Here is a 22,939-nt window from a genome sequence, read left to right as displayed (position 1 = left end):
GAGGAGGGGAAGTAGGAAATGAGGTTAGAAGTAGTTAGTTTGTTAAAGGTGTTAAGAGAGTAAGTGCTCTTTGAAGAGCTCTGTCTTCAGGAGTTTCTTAAAGATAGCGAGAGATTCTTCTGATCTGGTAATACACTCTGGAGATACATTTACACACACACAACTTACATACATACCATTTGTACACATACGCAGCAGATCGACTTAAGTGTTCAAATTTTACTGGCCAATTTAGAGTATCCAGTTTACTTGATCTCCATGTTTTTGGACTGTAGGAGGAAACCAGAGTCCTCAGGGAAATCCCATGCAGGCGCAGGGAGAACATGGAAACTCCATCCAGAAAGGGACTTGAACCCAAGATCCCAGTGATGGAAGGCAAATGTGCTAACCACTAAGCCACCGTGCCACCCAATGCTAGGGATAGGAATAGCATTGACCATGCAAAGAAATCGCTATTTTTACAATGTTAACAAGATCAAAGTAGCTCCAAGCTGATAAATGTAAGTTATTATTATAATATTTTATAATATTACATAATATACATTTTTGTAGTATTAATTCATATTATATAATATAAATTGTTGTATTAATAGTTGTAGAGTCCCTGTTAAGTGCATCAGTGATCACACAATATCTTCTGATCATCATAGTGACTTACAGCAGTGATAATATTTTACATAAATCCAACGAGTCCATCAAAAAAAACGAGTGTGCTCTTCTCGAACATTCTATTCTTTGACAGACTGACGGGTGACCTAAAGAGGAACTTTTTCAGAGTTTTACCTCACAATTTTATTTTCTTCACCCCACAAATCTCACACAGAGCATGCTCTGCAGGAACAATTCTCTAAATAGCAACATAAATGTCTGAGTAACCACATTTCCACATACATTATTGTTGTTTACTCCAATTTTATTATGAAAATATTGAAAATGTATTCAATCAGTTCATCAATCAGTGCATCTCTTTTTCAACTTCAGATGTACAATACATGTGCACAATTCAGTCTCTTCTCTTTTACTCTGGACCCATGAATAAAACTCATGGAACCACTGGCTCTCTAAGAGCAGGTCCTTTCTCTAGAGCCAATAATGTTTCAGGACCAGTCAAACACAGACAGGTCCAGTGTATTTTTTTGGGTTAGCTTCTGACCTTTAGGTCCGCATTTTGGTCAGTCTGCAGGCTGACCTTTGACCCAGGTCTGTGGTGGCTTCGGTGTGGAGGCTTTAGGTTCTGTCTGGGAGAACCGTTCTCTCGCTCGCTCCCAGTTCTGCTGTTTCTTACTCTTGCCCGCAGATGCCTCCTCCATCGTGAGAGCAGCAGTAGAACCCAGACCAGACTGTGCCTGACGCATCTGCAGCCCAATCTGCAGAGGTACAAGGAAGAGTATCAAGTACAGTGTCAAGTACAAAGTGCAAATGTTAAGTCAACCTGGGCACAATTACACATTCTATTCAGTTCAGAAGTGAAATGAAGTAAACAACAACAACCTCTAGGGCTAACCAGCTTGTTAATCTGCATATGTCAATGAAGTTACTTTATAAGTAATAAAAAAAAGGACAAAACAATTACATATATTAGAATAGGGATGGGCATTTCAGTAAAATTTGATATTCCCTTTTTTCTGGAATTATTTAAAGAAGGGGTTCCCTTTTTCTGGGGGGGGGGGGGGGGGGTCTTGACACTCAAGGGGGTCCTGAAGTAGCCACTGAGAGGTCGCAAGTGCGATACTAACGTTTTTTCCACCAATTTTGAAGAATAAGATCTGATGTTGTCCTTTCCCTGAAACAGACTGACTCATTCATTTACTCTTCTCTCGACTCTTTGACTTCAACTTGATTAAGGTTTATTTGCTTTTTAGAAGCAAACTTCTGTTTTTGAGGCTGTGTGCTTATTTGGGCTCACGGTCATGGAAAGTTTTGAGAGACGTGTTTGTATTTTCCAGAGAACAGTGTAGTATAAGTAAGAGATGGGGGGAGAAGGAAAAAAAAATCTCTGCAGTCACTGATTTTTCTAAGCACTGACACCAAGTTGAAACTGAGGTTTACAGAACACTCCCTGAATTCTGGATTTCGAGTTTACAGCAGTTTAGTGGCACTAAAAAACAATGCATCTCCTTTGCATCTGCATTTCTTTGCAAATAAGATGAAGATTGGGACTGCTTTTAAGCCTCATTAACCCACACATGGAACATAAATGTTAACTTATAGAAAGTTAAGAATATTACACTGAGAATTATTGGTGTTTGTGAAGAGGGAGCTGTGAAAAATACTCTAAAACTCAGTGGTCACACAGTGAAAAAAAAGTTAAGAGCCCCTGATTTACAGAATTATTGAAGTAAATTATTTACAGGCTCTGTGATGCCAGCTCCGTCCTTGCCCAATCCTTCTCCACTCTTCCATCCCATCTTCTCCAACATCTGCCGGCCCTTATTCTCCTCGTTGATCGCTCTACACACACACACACACACACACACACACAGAGAGGGAATGTCAGATTTCACAGATAATGCAGCAGCAATTCAGTGGTACAGATGCTGCTATGTTCGTGGTTAGACACAGCAGCAAAAGAGGAAGTGCAAACTGTGCCAAAGGACAACACACTCACACACACATTCACACGTACTTGTCTTAAAATTTGTTGACCTTAATTTGTGCAGTTTGGAAAAAAACTGCAATAAATGTGTATTATAGAATTATTTTTATATACATTTGTGAATGTGATTTAAAACTGCAGAGAAAATTCTGCATCTGTGTAGAAGGAAAAAAACTACTACAAAAAACATTGGCAGACACAAATAATAATAAAAAACAAGAAAGAACCAGCATGCTTATTGTAAAGTTAGAGTGCAAAAGTGCAAAAGGTAGAATAACGCCTAATAGCGGATACCAGATGGATGGGGACATCCCATTCCGAAGATGTGTTAATCTATAGTGTCACGTGTGTACCGGGAATATGTCACAGAAGCAGTGGGTGGAAATTGTTCATGACACTGTTTATGAAAACACACACACATCCCGTAGGTCATTGTAGCACTCTTCAGCTTCCATGGGGCATGGCAAAAATCATGGGACACAATGCTAGTTCCTGCCTGATGACATATCTGTGAAGAAATCTTGGGGTTGCTTATATAGCTCAGTTGCACTGGGTGAAAGTGAAGTGAAGTTACAATGAGTGTATGTATGTATGTATGTATGTATGTGTGTATATATATATATATATATATGTATGTAAATTGCTCACATGGTCAAACAGCATGAAGCCTGTCTGTTGTTGATCAGTGAAGAAAAAAAAAGAAAAAATGAGAAGTTTTGGTTAAAGTTGGGTAACTGACAGAGCAGGCGGTTGCCACAAAAGGCAGCAGCGTAAATTCGGCCAATGAAACTAGAGTCAAGTTTGTGTCATCCCAAAAATTGGCCGTTTTGTGCCACTTTGTCACTTTGGCCACACTCCATGATGCCATGATAATGCCAGGAGTCTATAGAACAACTAGCTAGAGTGTGGAATTTTCTGTAACCAAGTTAAATATGTTTACACGGATTTTATGATTCTCTTTGACCTTAATCATTCTGATGACCAAGGTACACTGAGTGAATGAGTGATGTTCCCACAGAAGGGTAAGCTAGAACTGATCTATGCTCTCTGCCCTGCAGGGAAATTTACAGCAGATGGTAATCTATAATCAGTCCAGCATGGTGAGATCTCCTGTGACAGCCAGTTCCTAAAATCAGTTATTAATAAAGTCCTGAGTTGCACCCAGGACACAACCAGACACTAAGCCAATCCTGCAAGTGCATTCTCTTTGTCTCTTTCCAACTGGTTACGCAACAATAACTCTCCTCAATAATTCTAAACTAGCAATGTACTGAAACATGTGCCAAACAAAAAACAAAATCAAACAAACCCACCTGCACAATTTCACAAATATATGTTTAGCCAAATAAATGAAAAGTCTGAATAATAATTAATACAGAACAGTTGCAAATATATTTTAGGCTATTTTAGGCCACAATGAGCAGTTTAAAGACCTTAATCACTGTTTTAAGTTAGCAGTTAGCAACCTCAGCTAAGCTGCTCTAAAACAGGTCTGCCGTGTTTGTTAGCAGCACAGCATTTTAACCCGGCTATTAGCAACTGCAGCTAACTGCTCCAACCCAGGTCTGCTGTGTATGTTAGCCGCACAATTTAAACCTGGCTATTCACAACTGCAATTAAACCACTGCAACACAGTGAAAGCTGGTTGCTGTGTCTGTTAGCAGCACAGTTTTAACCTGGCTACTAGCAACCGCAGCTAAATCTTTCCATCCCCAACAAGGCTGGCTAATGTGTCTGTTAAGATCACAGTTTTAACCTGGCTATTAGCAACTGCGGCTAAATTGCTCTAGCCCAGCTGAGGCCTGCTGTGTCTCTTGCTGTTTCAATTTAAAAGTCTAATGCAGCGCTTTGTAATTACGATTTTATTATGAGGTGGACCTTCACTGTAGTAGAAACACTAAAGTTTTTGCTGGTATGTTTGCTGGCATGTTAAAAATGTTCATTGTTCAATATATATATTACAAATTATACGTAATTATAGTTTTGCTATTGTCTTTTCTTTCAGCTATTTAATTCATACAATGGTTAAAAAAATAAATAAAAAATAAATAAAACTTGTAAAAACATTTTGATTTAAAATGTAAAATTTCGGTGCCTCACTTAACAAAACGTTCAATTTAGTGGTGATGTATTCTGCAAAACAAATTGGATAAACGTTGGCTAATTTCTCCTCATAAAACTGCTTCAATCCAATGAAGCTGGTGAGCTTCCAATCATGAACCAATGACCTTAAGTCATTGAACAGCTTTTGCAGCTTGTATCCACATACTGAACAGGCAAGCTCCGCCCCTGCTCACTCCTGTGATGCTAATGTGTCATGATGTGCTCTGAAATTACCAGTATGTTCTCATTTACATAATCAATGCATGATGCGCATGATGATGAACGGGAGGAACAATCAATCAATCAAGTGAAACAGAGGTCAGCTAGTCACCAGCTAATTAACTGGTAATTACAGTTAAGCAGTGCTTAACTGTAGGCTATCCAGGCATGTACAATCCCAAACAGAAATACAAATGGCACGACTGGACGCAAGTTGGCCCTCTCTTATTTACTTTATTTACTTTATTTACTAAGTTTCTTTACAGCCAGTCGGTGTGTAGAGTCATGGACAGATTTAGCCAAAATGAGAGTTTCCCCAATGCTGGGCCTTTAGAGCTGGGTCGTCTCATTCAGGCCAGCACAGAGCGGACACTTTTATTTGTCATGGACACAAATTTGTGTGCCAAAGTTCACCAGAGTTGAACTTGACTTGGGGTTTAACTGTGGGAGGGGTTGAGGATGATAACAGACTAAAACAGTTTACTCATAATGTAAGAAGGGTAACCTCGCTTCAAGGATACAGCTGAAAGCACCTGCAATGGTGACATTTCTAACAGTGTGGCCACAACTTACTTTGTGCAGTACAACACTTACTACTACACCTATATATCACTGATTGTTGGGAATTTGGATAAAACTGTTTTTTATAGTTTAAATGACAAAATCTGAAGGTCTAACATTATGAACTAGGGTCTTGGCTGTTTAGAAATGTACTGGTGCAATCTCCTCATTTTATATTTTTTTCATAAAACAGGCATTCTTTCAGTTATAACAGACACAATAAAAGGGTAATTATTTTTTATTACTGGGTCTAATATGTATTTACAAAAAAGTTTTTAAATCATTATGTGGCATTCTTTCATGTCAAATGAAAAACACTTGTGTCCAAAACAGCAACTTTACAGGAGAGAGAAAAAACCTTGTAAACTTCCATTGGAAGTCAATGTAAAAAGAGTTTATTTCAGGTCATTTTAAAGAGTTTCTATTGGTCCGTTCATCAAGAAATTTTGGCACAGTGTAAGGGACAGTTTGTCTGTTCAAATTATGTAGTAAACTAAAAATCGACAAAAATGGAGGTAAGTGTTTTTCATAGGACAGCGACGATATGCTATTAGTAGTACACCTACTATACAGTTGTGCACTACTATGGAAATGGCATAGTATTACATTGAGAGAGATGGAAGGCACACCTCTTCCCCTAAGGTTTAAAAATATTGTAACAAATATAAATATAAAAGAAGTCAATGAAATATTGCAGGTCATATTGATATTATTGTGAACAGTAATTCTATTCTAGCATCTGCTGAGGAGCATTTAGAGGTTCAGACAGAAAATGGTGGTGACAAAATCCTTCTCTTTCACATGATATGTCGAAGTTGTTCACATTAGCCATCTTGTTTCTCTTCTGTCTGCAGCTACTTCAGATTTTAGATCAAATCTAATTAATCTAATTAATATTTTATATAATCTAATAATATTACATAGGTATGGATGTGACAGTGTAGCAGTGTCCAAATATATGAACAAGTTAAGGAGAAAATAGTAAATCTACAGGATCTTGAGTGATATTTAAACATGCTGTAAAGCTGAAGGTTTAAAAATGGGGTCTTAAAGAATGTAGCTGGCTCCAGTAGTTTCCTGATTTTACTGCTTTGTGTAAATATCTGACGGTGGTGACAAATATGTGGGACACATATTGGGCGACCAAATAATAGCGAAGATAAGTCAATTTTGTTAAAAGCTCACTGTTTATAGATTTAAAAATATATTACAATGTACTATTTCGTCTGGTAAAAATATTATTGAATTTAACTATTGCTTTTTGTTTTTACTAAAGTAAATATGATTATCTCCTATCCGATGACAGCTGATTTTGTAGGCAATATGCCAGCACATAATCATTAAATTAATAAAAAATAAATAAAATAAACCTTACTCTGCACAAAGCTAGAACCCATCACCACGGTGGAAATACTTACACGTGCAGAGATGCTGGAGCGTCATCTCTGAAGAAGGTTCCCTCACTGCCCACCGTCTGTCTCCGGGTCTCTGCTCGGTCCTTGTATTTACTGTTCCTTATCACCCCGCTCTCCTCATACTCACTACTCTGTAAGACACGCACACAAACATATACTGAGATTCATAACTCATCATAATTTTGGAAACTAAAAAAGGTTTATAAGAAATCATGCACAACTGACATCCTTTAAGCTGTGATGTTCTTAAAGTTGTTCATAAATTTGTTACAATAACTAATATTATGAAACAAACTTGTGTATCATCAGATGTTGCAAATGATTAAGAAATACGGTAAGAAATGGAGACTTACTTTAAGGCCATACTTAATCTTGATTTGTTTGAGCTCTTTTTGTCTCTGCACTTCTTTTTCCTCCTTACTCAACACACAAACTGAAAAACAGAGACACACAGGGTCCAGTCATATCACCTTCACAAACACACATTTACATACATATATAAACTATTTATATAATATATATATAAATATATATAAAATAATAAAAGAAAAAGGGAATATTTTATTCTTCTGGAATATATACTGCATTATCAAAAAAAATTGAAAGATTTTTTTAGACATCAATAATTCAAAACGCTATGACATTAAAAATGCACTCAATGAATCAAAGACTGGAGTAATTAAATAATCTGTCTTCGATAGATAGGTCATGAAACATTTATTCAAATATTTTTATCCAATATTTTCGGATTTGCATGGTAAAATTAGCCTTATGAGACTTTGCCAGGGTTTTCTTCTTTCTAAAAATCCGGTTTATATTTACCGGTCTTTATATGTACTCATGACCGCATTGCAAAAATCAATGGCACCCTGCATGTCCTCCAACTATTGTGCTTGTGTGTTTTGCAATGACGCTCAAACAATATATGATGCAGCATGCATACTGTTAATCTGCATGTTTTATTATCCTTCTTTAAATGAAGCAGCTATTATTTAGGTGATAGGTCATTCTCAGCGCTGCAGTCACACTGACATGGTAGGTCAGAGTATCTTTCACAATTCATCACTTTATTACTGAAATCAAGCAAAATCATGTTTTATTATTGAACTTTTTAGAATCTAACCTAACTTATCTAAAGCTGTGAGAAACAGGCTGTCTTTAGCTTGTCGTCTGTCATGCTGCAGGTCGTTTAACAGGATTCCCACCAAAGCTTTAAAAAAAAAACAAATAAATAAATAAACATGGGAATCTTTACTGAGGTAGGGTAAATAACTGTACCCCACCTGTCCAGGTATAACTACTCTTATCCGAACAGAACTCTTGCAGCTATCAGAAGAGCTTTGACACACTGGCACAGTGATGGCTAGATCTGTACTCTCACACTATAAATCTAAATGTCATAATACTGTTATCACTAGTTATCATAGCAGATTATGCTCTGTTATAAAACAGTGTCACGGTTCCAATCACGACAGACTCTACAAACAGCCTTAATTAGCATCAGACATAAATCGCTGTGACATCAAGTATTGTATACCGTCTCGACAAAATTAACATGACACTGTTATGGTGTGGTTATGTCAGTTATGTGGAGATAATGCATGTTTAACCTGTGCTCTCCTCTTGGCGGTGCCGGTTCAGGTGAGCTCGGACCTGCCCTGGTTCACAGCCGTCACAGGTGTCGGTGCCTGAGTGGATGTGGAAGGACAAAACCGTCTCCCCGAGCTTCACCTCATCACCGTGGGTCAAAGCGCACGGATCACATCGCACCTTCGGCTGCAGACACACAGGCACACAATATAAAATCACAAATAATCCAGCAAATAAGTTCTGTAAAACTAGGGCTGGATGATATGGCACAACACTATCACCATATACTTCTGAATTTTGGTCACTACAATACAATTCCAATAGCAATCTGAACAGACTAAAAGTCACATACTGATTGAGCTGGGTGATAAGGTAAAAATAGTAAATCACAATAATTATAGACATTTTCATGATACATAGTATTATGTATTATATTTTGACACAGAGACAAAAAGGAATCAGTAGTGGCAGATTCTGCTATTTAGCTATTTGCATAGTCTTTCGTGTACAGAACTCTGATTCTTATATATATATATATATATATATATATATATATATATATATATATATATATATATGTGTGTGTATGTGTATATATATATATATATATATATATATATATATATATATATATATATATATATATATACACATTTTTTATTAAACAGCATTTATTATACACTTAGTAATAAAGTGTACAGTACTAACGATATCCACATGATATCATATATTCAGTATGCATGCTGAGAGATGAGGGGTACCTGTAGTATTCTGTTGCCATTGATGACCGTGCCATTCTGACTGCCCTGGTCTACCAGCATGTAGCACTGCTGATCCTGATCGAAGAACACCTCCGCATGCGACTACAAAAAAAACAAAAAAAACAAACAAAAAAAAATAATATATATATATATATATATATATATATATATATATATATATATATATATATATATATATATATATAAAATATAATAAAATACTACAGTGAGTGTATGAACAGAAGAAAAAAAAAACAAGTCATGAAATGGTCAGAAGTTCTCAGAGTCATCATACCTTGCTCACTCCCATCTCTGGAATCCTGATGGCATGGTTCATGTCCTTCTCTCTATAAAAAACAAATATACACACATCTGGTGACCACTTCATCCCCATAAATTATCCCAAACAAAGACTACTGATTCTACTTATTGTAATTCTCACCATTCAATTTTCACTGTATCAGCTCCATTAAAGTTTCTCCCCTCCCTGAAGTTCAGTGCTGATACATTCAATGTAACATCCTCAGCTGAGGCTAAATTCGAGCGTAATTCATGTCTAAATCCAGTTAATAACTAGAGACCTTTATAAATGACACAGTCTGCCCTGTACTTGGTCGTCCAAAACACAATTTATCATTTGCCAATATTTCTCTAATTCATTTTTTATTTTAACAAAATCAAAGTCAAACTAACGTCCCTCATAAGGAAAGCTAAATAGAAAAACGTTAACACCACTAAATGCACAATATTTCCTCTCAAGAGTACATCACCTTGCAGCCGTTTGCAGTATCAGAGCACTAACTGAATACTCCTCTTTAGAGTACACTAGGGTTTGGTAATAAAATTTGATAGTAAAAAGGCTACTTTCACACGCTGGCTTTCTCTCACTCGCTCTTTCTCTCTCTCTCTCTCTCTCTCTCTCTTTTTCTGTTTCTTTCTCTGTTTCTGTCCCCCCCCCCTTAAATATTATAATACAGTAAAAATTATCTAGTCTGCCAGACCTAAACCTCACCACACTACTGTTACTGTCCCTTCACAATAACACAGGGAACTAGCATGATTCATGATTATAAATAATTACATTTAAAATTATATTAAAATTATAAATAAGGTTACTGACACCACCAATATAAATATAATATAATTGTACCAATCTAATGCTGATATTTCTTTAAAAAAAAAAATAAAAAACTCTAAAACTGCATCCAGTTGTATGCTTATGAAAAAATATTTGTAGTTAAGCAGTTTAAAGTAATATTTTTGTTCATAATAAAGATCTCATGGTAACAGTATGAGAATGAGATGAGTCATGTTGATTGTTAAATAAATATATTGTGTAAGAATACTGTATGAATGAAAAAGGTATTGAAAAAAAAGTACTGTTTGGGTATCGGAACAAAGTATAGAAACGGTATCGATGTCGGATATTTTTGAACAATACCCAGTTAGCTCAGTGCAGTGTCAGGATACTAACTGAATACCCCTCTCTAGGGTACATCACTCCCTCCAGTGACATATCAGAGCACTAACTGGACTTCACTCTCTAGAGTGAATCAGTCAGACCAACACTGTGAGTAAACTATTTCTTTATCTTTAAGATTAATTTAACTAGTAGAGAGAGTGTTCTGTGTACATAAATACTCTCTCAACCCGTTTAAGATTTTGGTACAAAAATGCTTTAGCAAATCACAGTCCTAGACTGCAACTGACCGGCCGATAGTCGCCGCAGCATCAGCTGTAAGGATAAAGAGGGTTCCTGGCTGCAGGACAGGAGAGCGGACAACAGTCACCCTCACACACGGAGGCCAGGCTTCTGCAAAACATACACACAAACATGACAGAACATAATGACCTATTGGGGGAAAATATACACAGTATAATTCACTAGTCAGTGGCTTAATGGGTAAGTTTACTATATGCTATAGCAGTGTAAACCAGTGTTATCTTCACTACAGTTTGTGGAGAGTGAATTTTAATAGAGCTGCAACAAACAACAGTTAAAACTTCAGAACGCAATCTTTTAATATTTAATTAAAAAAATCAAAAAACATGTTCACTAATACTCTACAATAATAAAATGTTTACACTGTTACATAATCTACATTCTGCTACAGTTTCAGCTTAATAGTTAATCATAAAAAAAAGTTTTGATTTTGTTGCAGCTCTAGTTCTTTTTCCTAGTGCTCCCCCACCAAAACAAACCCTTCCTTTTCTCCTCCACCCTTCTGTTCTCTTCCTCTCACCTTCCTGAGTCTGGGTTTCTCTTTCTGGACTCTCTGCTGATGGAGATGCTGCTAGAGACTCAGACCGAGAGGAGGACGATGATGATGAGGATGATGGACGCTTATTTTCTCCCTCTGATCCAGTTATCTCTCCTTCCTCCGGCTCACTCTCACCACTCGTATCAGATGGACGTGCCTTCTTACTCTTACTAGACCTCTTCTTCTTCTTCTTCTTCTTGTCCCGCCTGTCATCAGAACGTGACCTGTTTCGTCTCCGCCTCCTGTTTTCACGTCGGCCAGATCCGTTTGAGCGAGAGGATCTTTTCTTGCTCCGTGAGCGAGAGCGCCGTTCCTTTCTCCTCGGCTCTTCCTTCCTTTCCTCACTGAGCTCCTCTCGACACTTCTCCTCTGGCCCCTCCCCTGCATCTGTCTGGTCCTGTTTGTCAGCAGACATTCAGCCAATCAGAGTGTATCTGAGGGTCTGTTTTGTCCAGTCTCCCCCCATTTTGGCAAACAGTCCAAATCTAGCCAGCAAAGTGGTGTTTGTGGTTTTATGTGAGGTCATTTATTGTATGTGTAAATTAGTATTTGAAAGGATACCTTTGGGTAATGTACCTATTGGTGAGAGACCACTGACTGCCTGTCATGCCTCTGCAAAGCTCTCAAAGACAATTTAAGACATACTGTTCCAATTGCTGGTGTAACAATCTGAAGGCTATCATATAGAACAAGCAGTACATCCTACAGCCACGTGTTGCATTTCACTGCACAGCTCCCAACTAGTATATTTCAGCAGGACAATGCTGGCCCACACACAGCACACCAGACTTACATTTTTTCAGTCTGTCTGGTCACCAGATCGAGCATTTATGGGACCAGCTGGGATGACAGCTTTGGAAACCTGCACAGGATCTACAGGCCCAGCTGCAACAACAGTGTGCAAATGTGCTGCAGGATGCCATGCAAAACCTCTATACCGTATTTTTTCGCACTATAAGGCACACTACAAGGCTTAAATTCCTGAATTTCTCCAGCATTAAGGCTGGAGCATTTGCATTAAGCAGAGTAACTTTACTGATCCTTACAACCAGACAACCTGAGAAAACCCTATTTAGAATTCCACAATGAAAACATATTTTAAAAAGGTTACTAAAATTATCCTTCTCTTCTGAGATCAGCCCAAAATGTTGCTAATGCCACTGATAACACTTTAGCCTTTTAATCACATATCTGATATTTTTATATGATTTTTTTTTATAAATAACAAGCTTAACAAAGTATCCCTAAAAGTCATAGTATTCCTACATACATAGTACCTGCCGAGGAACAACATCTCCACTGCATAATGCTACCACCACCATGCTTTACTTTTAAGGTTGTTTACAAGTGTCATTCATTGCACTCTTGACTCAAGGTTGGCTTGCAAAACTAGTCAAATCCGATAAACTACTGCACTTCTTGATCTGAACCTCCCTGCAGAACCTCAGCATTCTACAGTTGTGGCTAGCATCTGATAAGGGGCATTTACATAAGCAGTATGAGGTAACACTGAAATCTACCTCTATGGGCTGGTCTTCTGCTACACCTGGCTATCTTCAGCTTGGCCAAAGAGTTAGTGATCGCCTCAACCTACAGCCAAAAATAAAATAAAATAAAACACCATCAGATTCTTCTTATGTGACTTATTTTTTTCACAGCAGCTACACTATGGAGACAAAGGTATTGAAACAGCTACTCAGCTACATGTTTATTCTTTTATATCAATTTTACTTTTGTTGGAGAAAGGCCCAATCTTATTTCACAGCTTGGCCCTACCACTTAGCCCTTGGGACAGGGTGTCCTGATTCTTGTTAGGCTGGAGGGGTACATAAACCTTAAAATAAGATTTTTCAAAGGCACACTTAAAACAGAGGGATATGAGAATCACAGGCAGGATGGCAGCACAAGCGACCAAAGAATTCCACAAATTTTCTTTGTTACAATTTACAGAAACCACTATTTTACCATAGTTTAATGCCCAATTTCAGTCTTTTATTGCCAATTCCCTCATAACAAGCATAGAAAAATGCTAGTAGTTCGTTTCAGCAGCTAGAGAGCTAGTCTAATAATAACCTAATACAAGCTATTGCTTTTTGCTTGCTGCACCACCTGACACCTGACTTTAAAATGTTTCCTGTAAGATTTTTTTGAAACCCTTCTAAGATTCCTAAATCAATCATCTCAGAGTACAGTTTACTACATTCTCAAGTGTGTGAAATGCTGGTGCCACCTCCTGTTTAAAAACATTTACTGCAAGTACTGCAAGTTTTGCATTTATCAATAGAAATCGTTTTTTTTGTAGTGCTGTCATTATCATAAAAAAATGAATCAAGTGAATCACAACAGAATTCTGTTATTGATCACGAAGAATAAGCTTCTGATAATAGGTATTAAAAAATAATCGTTTTAAATCACAACAACATTTTGTGAATAAAATATGGATAAATTCACGATTACATTTTTTAAAAAATGCTGGAACTGTATTTTTGTAAAGAGGACAAATGCTTTTTAAACTAGAATATTGTACTATTGTTAGTAAGTTAGAGTTTAACTGAGGAAATGTGCTCAGCTGTGTGTCTGTGTGCACATGACTACAGGAGTGTATGTCAGAGAGAGAGAGAAAGCATAAACTTCATAGGTAAATAGATAATCTTACTTCTGAACTCAAAAGTAAGAATTGCTGTGTTACATCGCTAAATAAAAATATACATTTATAAAATAATTTTTCCATTTAATACATTTACGTAAAGATATTAATAAGTGATACAAGGGCTGTTGAGAGCCCTAGTTTTTGGCTAGTTTATGGTGATGTAGCTGATTTAAATACATATTTTAAAACATTAATTTAATATTTGTATTTGTAATAAATATTAATTTATTATTTCTGCACCAAAACTTTGATCCATTTTAATGTATAATATCACAAGCTATGAAAACCAGTTGAGTCTGAGACTTCACAGATGAAATTAATGACTGACCTGCAGGGTTTATTGAGAAAGCAGTGCACATCAGATTTCAGAACATTTAGTGCAGAGTCTGTCTTTTCAAAAACTTTTCGGTGTGACTGAGTTTCCAGATTTGATTGTGTGTGCGTGTGTGTGTGCTTGTATAAAAAGAGCTTTAGACCAGAATGGGGAGAGATGTCTGGAGAACAGAGTCCATCAGCTTCAAAACAACACATGCTTTTCTTACACAAAGATTTTGTTTCACAATTATCTTCAATTTTAATCAAGTCTCATTCATTATAAAACAAATAAATCGCTCACTGGAGGAATTGATGACTTCATGTGCAATGAATCAAAGAGCCATGTTAGCATTTACTACTATAAAGAGGCCACATAATAATAATAATAATAATAATTATAATAATAATAATAATGAAAAAAGTTCAAATTTAAGCTTTTACAAAAAAATCTGTCCATGCTGCACCCAGTCCAATTAACTGATCTATACACCACACATTTGCTTTCTTTAATTACTGGGTTGAAAAAGTATGTAGAAATGCAAGAATTAAGGTATACTTGCTGTTCTTATTAATATAATTTGCATCTAATTAACTACTAACCCTAAAACAGGAGCATTTCAGCTCTTTGTTTAGTCAATAAATCAGGTTAGAGCTGTGCAATATGACAATATTATACCATATCTTGATCCTTTTCTTATCGTATCGGCGGTATACTTTAACAGACATATAGATGCTGACGCAGCATTGCCGAGTAGCATCACAAAAGCGAAGTAACCCAGCTCTGATACATATGCAAACAGATGCCTGTGCTGACCAACATTACCTGGGAATCTACCCACCAAAAGAGAGCAAAGCCAATTGTGCTCTCTCAGACTCCGGCTGCTGATGGCAAGCAGCATGACGCAGAAATCGAAATGGGCAATCCCAATCGGAAGATCAATCGGACAGTTTGAGACATTTATACTGTTCATTTCAATATCAGAATGACATTGAAAATATAGAAATAGCCTTAATTAAGAAGTATATTGTGGTATATATGTTGGCCACATCAACATATTCCCAAATTAGAATTTAATTCTTAAAAATGTTCTTTTGTATCTCTTAGTCTGCACACCAGCTTTAATACATATGTATATACTACTATTCCCTTCTCTTTATTTACGTTATATATTTCTATTACCTCTGTATACATTTTCAATCTTTGTTTTTTCTTTAAACTTATTTGCTTTAACTTTATCTTATTTTATACAGTTTATTGTTTATCATTTGACCTTAATTTAAATTTCATGTGATTGGACAATCAAAGCATCAAGTTTAAGGTGCTAGTTGTACTGTGATTTTATGACCGTATGTGTGACAAAATAAACCATATGATAAGATAACTGCTAGGTAACAGAAGTATTGTATGTAAATAAAATAAGTTTTGAGTTTCCAACTCAATAAGAGAGGTTATAAAGGATGTATTTGAGAGGAGGAGTATGGACAGATCAGTTAAACCCACCTCTGTTCTACTCTATTAGTATTTAAATCAGTGGCCACACTACTGTATTGTTCTTTACACGCGTGAGGGGTTTACCTTGTTGTCTAGGCGAGCTGGTTTCTCTGTGGTCCTCTTGCTCTTCTTCTTGCTGATTTTTTCCTGGCTGCCGCTGCTGGTCTGAACTGGCTGATCTGTGGGCTGTGCTGTGGGAAGCTCAATTCTGGAGTGGAACTGGTATTTCCCGCTCTCTGTGTCGTAGTAGTAGTACATGCCTGTGTTGGCGTCGTAATACAGCTGGTTGGTCTGGAAGAGGTGAGGAAAGGGATTTAGGGTTTAGTATGGGTTCAGTGAGATCAGATCAGTGTATATAAAGATAGTAATTATTTATTACAAAAACGGTTAAATCTGTATATCTTAGTCTGTATTATACCCTCAGACTGCCCATTTGGCTTCTCTATAAACTACCAGTATAATTGTTTAAATAATTTGTTAAATAGAACAAAAATCATGGTGCCTCATGGAGGTATTCCACTGTCACCTGCTAACCTTTTTACTATATGCCTAGGTGGGCCTAGGTTATGAGGAACTCACCGAGTCATAGTAAAAGCCCGTGGCATGGTCGTAGTACATTCCCGAGTTCTCATCAAACACGAAGCCCGTTTGGTTCAGAGCCTCTTCCGCTGTAGCTCTCAGCATGTCTGCTATGGACGAGCTGCCCTCACCACCCGCCTGACACACAGATACGTTCAAACACAAACACACAGTATTACATTATTTGTCCATATGTATACGGACACGCCTTCTTATTATTGCATTCTGCTACTTCATGTGTCAGAAAAAAACACAGATCAATCTTACCTCTGTTACCTCAGCACCGGTCACAACACTCATTTCTTCTGACGGCTGCTCACTGACTGCTGTCATCTCTGTTGCCATTGGACACGAATCCGGTTGTTCAGTGGTTTCTTGCGTATCAGTGGAGACGGTCGGATCTGCTTCTGCTGTTCCCTCTGTTGTGCTCTGATAGTAGCCGCCATAATAATAGTTATAATAATCTGTCAAATAGAAACAAAAATCATGGTTAAAAAAAAAAATCATAATAAATAAATAAAATAAATATCACACGTTCGAATAAATGGATGCATATAGGCCTGTATCGATAACTGTTTTCGGACAATGTCTTGTCCCAAAAACTATGTTCCTGTCATTTTTAACCATATCCTGCCACTGATGAAGATAATACTATAAATAATAATAAATTAATATTTAATAACACAAATAACACAATCATATTAGATTTTAATATATAAACGGGTATATGTCTGAGTAAAAAATATGTTGTTTTATTCTATAAACTACTGAAACACATCTTACAAATTCTAAATAAACAGTCATTTAGAGTATTTATTTGCAGAAAATGAGAAACGGTCAAAATAACAGAACAGAACAGTGCTTTAAGCCCCAAAATAATGCAAAAAAAAAAAAAACACATTAAAATTCATTTAGGAAAAATAATGTTTTAAGAGCTCAGACTAATTGAAACTCGAAAACAATAGTAGAGATCTAAACAGCTTGGTTTTCGTGCACTAGAAAAAAGCACTGTTAAAAATCTGTTACACACACATTTATTTCTACTTTATATTTCAGCTAGTATTTGTCCTATTTTATTGTAGAAAATGACAAATTAGTATTTGTGTTTTTATATTATACTGTATTATTTTACATAATATGTTTATGCTATGCCTTTCAGCATTTTATTTAATGCACAAAATGTTTAATAATATTAATCATTATTAAGCAATATTTTATAATATATTCTTACTGTTGAAAGAACAAATGAATAAATGAATGAATAGTGTGTGTATATTAGAGAGGAGTAATGGTAAAGGCAGTATTGAATAACCTGTTTCTGTCCAGGTGTATTCCTCAGTCTGAGTCTCAGCTTCAACTCGGTTCTTCTCCTTCTTCTTCCGTTCGTGAAGCTCCACACTCAGCTTCTCAACCTACAACACACAGAACAGAGAGTCAACTTATATTAAATCACCTTTTTAAGCTACAACCATACCAGGGGGATGAGCTCATTATGGCTTATTACTACAGCATCCTTCTTTCGTCTATCAATGTGGTATGAATGTGGTTTCATAAGGCACCTTATTTTATTTTATTAACGTGAAGTAATATGATAAGCTGAAGCAGTCATATTACAAAATGAACCTAACCACCGATTTAAAGTTCTCATTCCATTGTGTTTTTTCCACTTTATATCATAAAATCTGAACAGCACCTGCCTTGACCAGTGTTCTGCCAAGTTGTGCTGCCTTGTCAAACAGTGCTTCCCTAGTGTATATTTAAGGTCTCGGTAAAATGCATAATCAACCAGAGATACAATTTAGACCTAAAGTTATTTACCCAAGATAGCTATAAACAGAGCTGTAAGGGTGTTACCTGCTGTCTCAGGTCCTGGTTGTAGCTCTCTGTGCTTTTCTGGAGTCTCACGCTATGGCTGAGCTGCTTCTGCACTTTCTGCAGTTCACTTTGACATTCCTTTAGCTCCCTCTGCAGCCTCTCCACTTCTTTTTGCAGAACAGCAACCTCACATCCAGACTCATCATCCTGCTGGCAGGATATATCAGACACTGGTTCTGCTGTTTGTGGACAAACTGACTCATGAACAGATTCTTCTCCTTCTTTTTCTTTCTCTTCTTCTTTTTCTTCTTCATTCAGGGCCAAGGACTCAATATGACCACCATTAGTTTTCTCTGCCTCTACACTCTCCTCAGTGGACTTGGAACTCTCCTGCATCTCCTGATCCACCGGATCTGAGGTGCAGATCTCCTCAGCATCACTGGCCATCCCGCAGTCTCTCTGCTCTCTAACAAACAGTGAACAGAGTATTCAGACTCACAAGTAAGGCTGTATACTGGAAAAACTTAGAGATATATCACAATACAGGGGTTATGATTCAATATACTGCAATATATTATGATACTGTTAACCAGAGATGTGAGGTAACGAATTTGAAGTGATAAATCTCCACTGTCTCGGTTATAACTACATATTACAACATTTTAATACTTTTGTACTTTAGTAGTATATTTTATAATTAACTACTCACAATACTTAAGTTTATGACTTGTTGAATATTTCAGTCCTTTCACTTAGGCGTGGTGCTACTAAAGTATTTTTTTTTGATGGAGCACTTGACTTTTTTCTCAAGTCTGAGTCTCTAGTACTTTATACAAGTCTGCATATTTCAGCAATGAAATATTTTCTTTGTTTAAATCAAATTTCAGGGAAAAGAAATGTCTGGCATAGTAGGGCTGAGCGATATCAAGATTTCAAGAAATATCAATATATTTTCATACAAGACATAAGATGAGACAATTTTGTTCATATCGATATGTTTATAATTAACTACTGTAATTGCCTTTCAGATATTGATGAAAAGATTCTCCTAGAAAAACTAGGCTATTAAAATATACAGGATATGGTATTTACATTGGTATTTTACATGGTATTTTACATTGTACTTGACTATTGTAAGTCGCTTTGGACAAAAGCGTCTGCCAAATGTAATGTAATAATAAAAGTGGCGGTATAAATTCTGGAACATTCAGATTTGTCTCAAAAGTGTCTTTTTGAAACTACCTTATGGGGTAGAATAAATATAGAGACATATTGTAGATTTTTTTTTTCATATCACCCAGCCCTACTAGGTACAAAACAAACATATTTGTAATATATTGAGTTTTCAAAAAAAGTTATCTTATGGTATATAAGGCCAAACAGTTCTCCCCATGTATACTTTTCTTAAGCAATTTCTTTAGACGCATTTTTATTTCAAAGCATATTGTGTTTCTTTATGTGTTCCTTGTTTTTAGTCTACTCTAAGTGGGAGGAAAAACATTGATTAGAAAATCTGTTTTAATGTGTGATAAATAGCAAACATTCGATCAAAAAAGCTGTATACAAACATCATCATTCAAACATTAACATTTTGATCTCAACATATGATCTCAAACATTATAAAAGACGTCAAAAAGATAATTTGATAAATTATGCTTAATATTTTTTCTTGCATGGATACACATTCACAGTTTTTGTTTTTTGTGTTATCTGGAATTTGATAGTTTTTTTAAAGGTTTATCTTTGTTATTTTCTTTTATATATTACTAAGGCAGAGGGTTTATTTAAGCCTTTAACATGTTTTTTTGCCTCTACCTGCACTGTATGTTATATTTGCATTTTGTGTTTTCTTTTTTATTCTGCAAAAATAAAATTCTAATTAAAAAACTAAAGGCAAACATTATTAGTATTATAAAACAAGCGGAGATCTACAGGGAGAACCTACCTTTACCTGTAGTAATATTTTATCTTGGGTGTCTCTATTTTAACTGAAGTACTTTGCTAGGTAACCTATAAGTGCTATATTTTGTTATTTACATATTTAGCTAGGTTATCTTGCTATATGGGTTATAAATGGGGGTTGTATTTTGGTTACACTTTTTTTTGCAGGGTCGGCTGTCTGCCTGTGTTACAGATATAAACTGGCTTTATTTAGAGAATGTTAGTATAGTGGTTTAAGCTTTAATAGAAGGAAATTTAATCTGTATATAAAAGTAAACATGAAGTAATAACTAAAGCTAACTCAGGAGGAGTTGCTGTGTTAAAATGCAGCAGATTCTCTCACCGTTTAGCCGAACTCCTCTCTCCAAACTCTCCACTTCACCACCGCCACGACCCTCAGCTCAACCTGCGAATCACACATAAACATCTTAGGACCACCCAGCGTCCGAAACACACCCCAGTACATGTTAGTTTGATCAGAAAATGAGTTACAATCAATCAAATCGATGTGTTTATAATCCACTCCGAGCCAGGCTGCCATTTTAACTCAGCTCATTTACCCACGCAGCGCGGCGCTACTGATCTACTGCTCTACCGCCCCCTGCTGTTCCGGAGGAGAGAGGATCACACTTTTCTTGACAATCACATTCATCAAACATGTTAAAAATGAATAAATAAATAAAATAAAAACTAAAATAATTTGGGGCAGTTACTTCATTTGAAAAAAAATATTAATTCGAGATTTTAATAATTCGTTTGGGATGGTTGGATTGAGACTCGATCTCCCAACCTTGTTTACTACAATTTAAGACTAAACATTTTCAGTTTGGTGTTGTAGACTGCTATTCTTTTTACTTTTTTATATATTAAAAGGTACACACAAAACACAAACACTGTCCCACACAGTGACAAATATTGTGACATTGGAGTGCTCCCATGATGCTTTGGGGTGCCCGTGCTTTTTTATTTGGCGAATAAGTAAGGAATTGTATTGTATGTTTGTTAATCAGGTTTTGTGGTGTTAGTTTGTGCTGAAGGAGACGCTTTAATGAGGCAGGTTTCTTTTTTTTTTGTCACTTTGGAACCTTACCACTCACTGTCTTTATGTAAATAGGTACGGTGGTATCGTGCCTCAAACATCCCCGGAACCTGACCTACATATCTCTGCTTAGTTTCTGGAGTGAAAATGGGCGCAAAAACAGATTTAAAACAGCGTGTGTAGGCACACCTGAATGCAGTTTCCGCTTTATAAATCACAACCTGCTTGAAAATATGCGCAAATTATCCAGCCTTGTGTTCCGCTTCCGTACCGCCCAAATTTACCACGCAAATCATTAAATTAATATTATATATGGGATTCCACATTCATCCTGAGAGGGATAGCGGAGAAATGCACCGCAAGTAAGTTACATTTAGGAGACTGTGAAGTAGAAATCCTTGTTTTGGAGGTCGAGGCGAGGAAGAATGTGCTGTTTAGTGGTTTTAGCCGACATGTGTCTGCAGCAGGTGATACTGTAGCTCCACAAGCTGAACTGTTACAGAGTAACACTAGTCTCTAAAAATCTGTGCCCAACTCAGCACACAGTTCAATAAGAATGACTACTGGAAACCTAAATCGACTCATTATCATCATTCACAAAAAAATCTTTTATGATTCTACAAATCGACAACATTAATAATAATAAAATAATACTACTACTAATAATAATAATATTTACAAAAATATTTACAATCATAAAAACAATAATAATAATAATAACTACAAAAATAAATACAATACTAATGTTTGTATGTAGCACCTTCCGATTTTTTAAATTGTGAAACAAAACAAACCAGATAATAGAAATAAAATAGAAATTATTTACGAGTGACATTTACAAGTTAGCATTAAAAATAATGGCGAATAAGATATCGCAAGCATTGAAACTTTATACATGCAGACAAAAACATATTTGAACAAGTATATTTATATTTTATTATATTTAAACTTCTTTAATCTTACGTTTTTAATTTTGATACATGCAGTACGTATTAATATGCGTGAGGAAGGTTTACGCATTTACCTGCAATTCCGTGCTTTACCATATGATGTCACTAATTGCCGCTCTCTCCGCAATTTTTTATGGAATATGGTCGGCCTCAAACCTTGCTTAAATATACGCCAAATATTTCTTTATAAATCACAGTTGTTATGTAAGATGTTGCGCACGCACATTTCAGGCTTGTTTTTATATGTACGCACCCTTTATAATTGAGGCCTACGGACTTCCACTTTGTAATGTATGTTAGTCTTCTTGAAAATCAACTCAGAACACTGTAAAAACTATATATATCTTATATAATCTGATGTCAAATTGAAAAGGGAAATATATGGGGTTTAACTATTATTTTAGGGAATTCTAAGTAGTTTTTTTTTTTGCACTGATCACTTAAACATCTTTTATAAAACTTTAAACTATAAACTTCTTTCTCGTTTGGGTTGGTACGATGTTGGGAGTATGAATTCACCTCCCAACACTGTCCACTAAGATTTAGTTAAGACTAAACCTGTTCAGTTCCCAGCTGGCATTTCAACGTTGAATAAACGTTGTATCAATGTTAATCAACGCTGAAGTTATGATTGAATCAACGTTATGATATA

General features: G+C 36.1%; 1 protein-coding gene across 3 annotated transcripts; it reads right to left on the bottom strand.

Annotated features, from left to right (window-relative positions):
• Positions 1 to 892: 892 nt before the first annotated feature.
• Positions 893 to 20,879, bottom strand: aggf1 (angiogenic factor with G patch and FHA domains 1). 3 transcript variants are annotated; one of them, XM_049466526.1, is made up of 16 exons: positions 20,791 to 20,879; positions 20,642 to 20,704; positions 18,397 to 18,823; positions 17,855 to 17,954; positions 16,810 to 17,006; positions 16,543 to 16,680; positions 16,048 to 16,254; positions 13,027 to 13,096; positions 10,956 to 11,058; positions 9,541 to 9,592; positions 9,246 to 9,347; positions 8,505 to 8,670; positions 7,248 to 7,327; positions 6,898 to 7,025; positions 2,352 to 2,451; positions 893 to 1,367 (listed from the first exon to the last, which is right to left on the bottom strand). In XM_049466526.1, the coding sequence occupies exons 3-16, from the start codon at positions 18,802 to 18,804 to the stop codon at positions 1,173 to 1,175; spliced, it is 2,046 nt and encodes a 681-aa protein (XP_049322483.1). In that variant the 5' UTR covers positions 18,805 to 18,823; positions 20,642 to 20,704; positions 20,791 to 20,879; the 3' UTR covers positions 893 to 1,172. The 3 variants fall into 3 exon arrangements, with proteins under 3 accessions (XP_049322483.1, XP_007247049.3, XP_049322484.1); XM_007246987.4 differs by lacking the exon at positions 13,027 to 13,096 and adding an exon at positions 11,489 to 11,903; XM_049466527.1 differs by lacking the exons at positions 893 to 1,367; positions 2,352 to 2,451; positions 6,898 to 7,025; positions 7,248 to 7,327; positions 13,027 to 13,096 and adding exons at positions 7,725 to 8,104; positions 11,489 to 11,903.
• Between the last annotated feature and the right edge of the window lie 2,060 nt (positions 20,880 to 22,939).

This window comes from Astyanax mexicanus, chromosome 17, assembly GCF_023375975.1.
Source record: "Astyanax mexicanus isolate ESR-SI-001 chromosome 17, AstMex3_surface, whole genome shotgun sequence".
Lineage (NCBI taxonomy): Eukaryota > Metazoa > Chordata > Actinopteri > Characiformes > Acestrorhamphidae > Astyanax > Astyanax mexicanus.
This window is presented reverse-complemented; position numbering and strand designations above follow the sequence as displayed.

Coding starts and splice junctions, on each gene's coding strand:
- aggf1 (XM_007246987.4), bottom strand. CDS start 18,804: ATGGCCAGTGATGCTGAGGAGATCTGCACCTCAGATCCGGTGGATCAG. Junction 17,955..18,396: donor ACCAGGACCTGAGACAGCAG/GTAACACCCTTA, acceptor TGTGTGTTGTAG/GTTGAGAAGCTGAGTGTGGA. Junction 11,059..11,488: donor AGAAACCCAGACTCAGGAAG/GTGAGAGGAAGA, acceptor TATGTTTTGCAG/AAGCCTGGCCTCCGTGTGTG.